Consider the following 3,578-nt stretch of genomic DNA (forward strand, 5'->3'; position numbering starts at 1 on the left):
AGTCCAAAACCCTAGCTATAGTCCTACTTTGCCAAAAATCTCTGTACGACTAGCCAAGTTGAACCTACTTAGCTTAGCCTAGGTCCCAATCTCTTATCTAATCTCTTTTTGGAGCCCGTGCCTAGCTGAAGTGTCACTTGTGTTCTCTCGTGCTTATCAACAACATAGGACGAGCTACCTAAGCCCAAAGGTGAAAATTCGGTTTTCTTTATTGCTCATTTTGTTTATTAATTGTTGAAAGCCTTAACATTTGTATATTTCTTTATTTTCATATTTTTCCTGATCTTTGATGACTCTTGCCATTGAGCTCGCATTTTTGTATAGAATTCGCATACGAGGTACGAACACTTGCGAGCTGTCACCCCGAAACAAAGATTTGGAGCTTCTGGTTTGACTGATCTCTTCTCATTGGAGGAAGAAAAGCACATAACCTTGAAGAACATACCCCACAATTTCTAAAATTCAGATCCGAATTTTAGATCCTTTTCTAAATTTTTTTCCTGAAACCCCTTCTTTTTGGTTTCAAAAATTTTAAGGATCCACAATTAGGGCCACCTTTGCTAGCTTCTCATATGATTCAAGGTCACGTCATTTCATCTAGTGTGAACTAAAATCATGTAATTCCAAATAACAAGGTGGATAACGTCATTTCGAATCATATGATGAGTGGAAAAAATGATGCCAAAAGTGATTTTGAATTTTGCTACCTCATTGTCTCATGCTTGCTTGCATGTGAGAAATGAGTTAAATGGGAATCATTCTTACAACCACGAGAGAAGGATTTTCATTTGAGGCCAAGCAGACATATACGAGATAGAATTGCATGTGATTTTGATCCCACGAGATGCAAGCAAATCGTATGAACTTTTCACACGGATATTGTTGCTAATTGAGATCAGGCACAATGTGATTGCACACTTTATGTGTGCTGCACCTAATCACCCACCACCTGCTGTTGAGCCTCACAGATGACATGCTGTATCCCAAAGATGGCCAGTCATCAGGTACAACAACACACTAAAAGTGTATGATCACATTGCACCTGATCCTCCCTCTACTTTTGCTATTAATAGATAGGTTGATTTTAAACTCAATTTGATCATAACGTACTCATTGTTTTAGTGAACCACATTCTAAGATTGAATGGATAGAAAATAAAAGAGTGGCTCCAACCATGATGGTCAATGCCATCTTACCAGCTTTTGACCAATCTACTTCTAGGTGATACCGAAAAATACTAGTGCGCCATAGTTTGTTAAACACAAAGTCCATATGAACATTTTCTGCTACACTCCTATCTCCAAGGTAGACTTTAATGATAAATTAAAGGAGCAAAATAAAGTGAGGGAACATGTTTTTTGGGTTTTTTCCATAATCATCCTCTTATCCTATCACTGATGAACAAATCCGCCCCTGCCTTGTTTCATTTCTCAAATTCATCTTTATCTTCCTACAATCATTCCTGAAACATCATAGATGCAGATTGACTCCCGTCAGAAAATCACATTGTACATTCCAAATGTGCTGCTGCACTTAAGCACCCACCATCTGCAGTTGGACCCCACAGTTGACAGGCTGTTATGGAAAAGGTGGAGGGTGCTCAAGCGGCAACACATAAAAAATGTGCAATATTTTTATGACCTTGATTGTTGATTGGCGAAATTGAGGAGTCTTTTGTGGAATTAGGATTTCTAATTGTTGGTGGTGAAAATTTAGGGTTTCCGGTTGGAATTCGAAGGGAGAATGCACATGGAAAGGAGTGTTTAGGTGTTTCGAGATATCTACGTGAGGTTTTTTTTTCCAACAGAGATATGGAGCATGTGATTGGTGGCATGTTTTGGCTCTGTAGAAAGATCAGAAGCAGATCTTTCGGTGAGTTTTATCTAGGCCTTAATATTCAAACAGGAGAATAAGTTGCTATTAAGTTGGAATCTGTGAAGACTAATTGCATTCTCAAATTCACTATGAAACTAAATTGTATATCCTTCTCCAAAGAGGAACGACCATTCCTCTCTGTTTTCCATTCTCTCTAGCTAGACACCACCATGGACGATCGATCGGAAGATGGACCGTGTTCGAATAAACTCATCTTAAAGTAGGCGATTGGGCTATCTTCTGTATGATTTGTTTACTTTTGAGAAATTCTTTGAAATTGGTTGATTCTTGCTTTTGTTTTAGAGTGAGATATGTAGTCATTTGCTAGGTGGTGTTGGATTGCACAAAATTTCATGAAGCATTGAGTTCGATAATTAAATGGAATGCATAGCTTTGACCAAAATATAAATTGGAGATGCCAAAAAACTCTAGGATGCGCTACAAAGTTACACATAAAACAATCAAATCATGTGAGAAATAGCATGTTTCCTTCAAACTCCATATTGTCTTAAGACAGTATAATCAGAAAAAAAATTGGTTCAAATGCCAAGTTTCTGCACCTCGAGTTTGCGAACATGGTTATGGTACCCCTTGATTGAACACATCGTTTAGAGTCACATCCCATGGCCGATAAATTGCATGGCGTTTTAAACTTTTGTCACTACGTACGCTTGCACCTTTTATGATGTGGCCGTATATGTGTGTGTGTGAGAGAGAGAGAGAGAGAGAGAGAGAGAGTTAACATTCTTATTGCCAACTGTTATTAGAGTTTGCTACAGAAAGCAGCAAGGAGTCGTCGGATATTATTTATCCTAAGTCATATGGACTATCCAAATCTGTGCTCCCGCCTTCACTATGAGGTCTTACTATGCGAAGGATGTCTGACTGTAGCAGTCAAGGTTGCTGCCATAGCTCACCCCAAGTATGTCACAGTACCGCTTGTAGAACCCAATCCTATCTGCAACCCTGGAATCAGTTCCATGGCCACATTCCAGGCCTCCATTGATGATGTTTGTGATTACACCGTAGCCGGGAAGTCTCCCTGCAGCCGTGTCCGCAGACGTAGGAGTCCATTGCCCAGTGATGACAGCGTGTGGTGAAGGCTTTGGTGATTGAGGAGTCATCCAAAACCATATGGCTGTCTTGAATGAAATTACTGGATCGGTAGCAACTGCATCAGGGTTGTTCAGCAAATCAGACCCTATTGCTACCCCAGCAGGCCCATAGTTATAGTTGCTGCAAAATTGAAACAGATAATGTTTTAGGCAGTTTTTTTTAGCTATACCATTACTGACATTAAGAGATAAGGCCTCTAGATGAGAAGCCAAACTGGTCTTGGTGTCTATGAACCAGTTCCAATTTGGAAAATGTGTGCATATATACAACCCATCCCAATATATAGAGGGAGGACAAGGTGCATTGTGATTGGACAGTTTTGTGTGCTTCTGCACCTGAACACCTACAATCTTTGGGGTAACAGCCTATCTGCTGTGGGGCCAACAGCAGATGATGGGTCCATCAGGTGCAACAGCAGATTTTGCAATTGATCTCAATAACAATAACTATAATATATATATATATATATATATATATATATATATATATATATATATATATATATATATATATATATATATATATATATATATAGGCCAGCACTTGTCCCCATCGGAAGCCGATAGATGTCTCCTTAAAAGTGGCTA

The 3,578-nt window shown here is 39.1% G+C and overlaps 1 protein-coding gene across 1 annotated transcript; it reads right to left on the bottom strand.

The window, feature by feature from the left end:
* Nucleotides 1-2,609: 2,609 nt before the first annotated feature.
* LOC149832902 (endochitinase-like) lies at nt 2,610-3,394 on the bottom strand. Its single transcript, XM_090013334.1, has 2 exons — nt 3,339-3,394; nt 2,610-3,111 (listed from the first exon to the last, which is right to left on the bottom strand). Exons 1-2 carry the CDS (start codon nt 3,392-3,394, stop codon nt 2,742-2,744), a joined length of 426 nt encoding a protein of 141 aa, XP_089869460.1. The 3' UTR covers nt 2,610-2,741.
* Nucleotides 3,395-3,578: the final 184 nt, after the last annotated feature.

Source organism: Nuphar pumila, chromosome 7, assembly GCF_984573655.1.
Source record: "Nuphar pumila chromosome 7, dmNupPumi1.hap1.1, whole genome shotgun sequence".
Taxonomy (NCBI): Eukaryota; Viridiplantae; Streptophyta; class Magnoliopsida; order Nymphaeales; family Nymphaeaceae; genus Nuphar; species Nuphar pumila.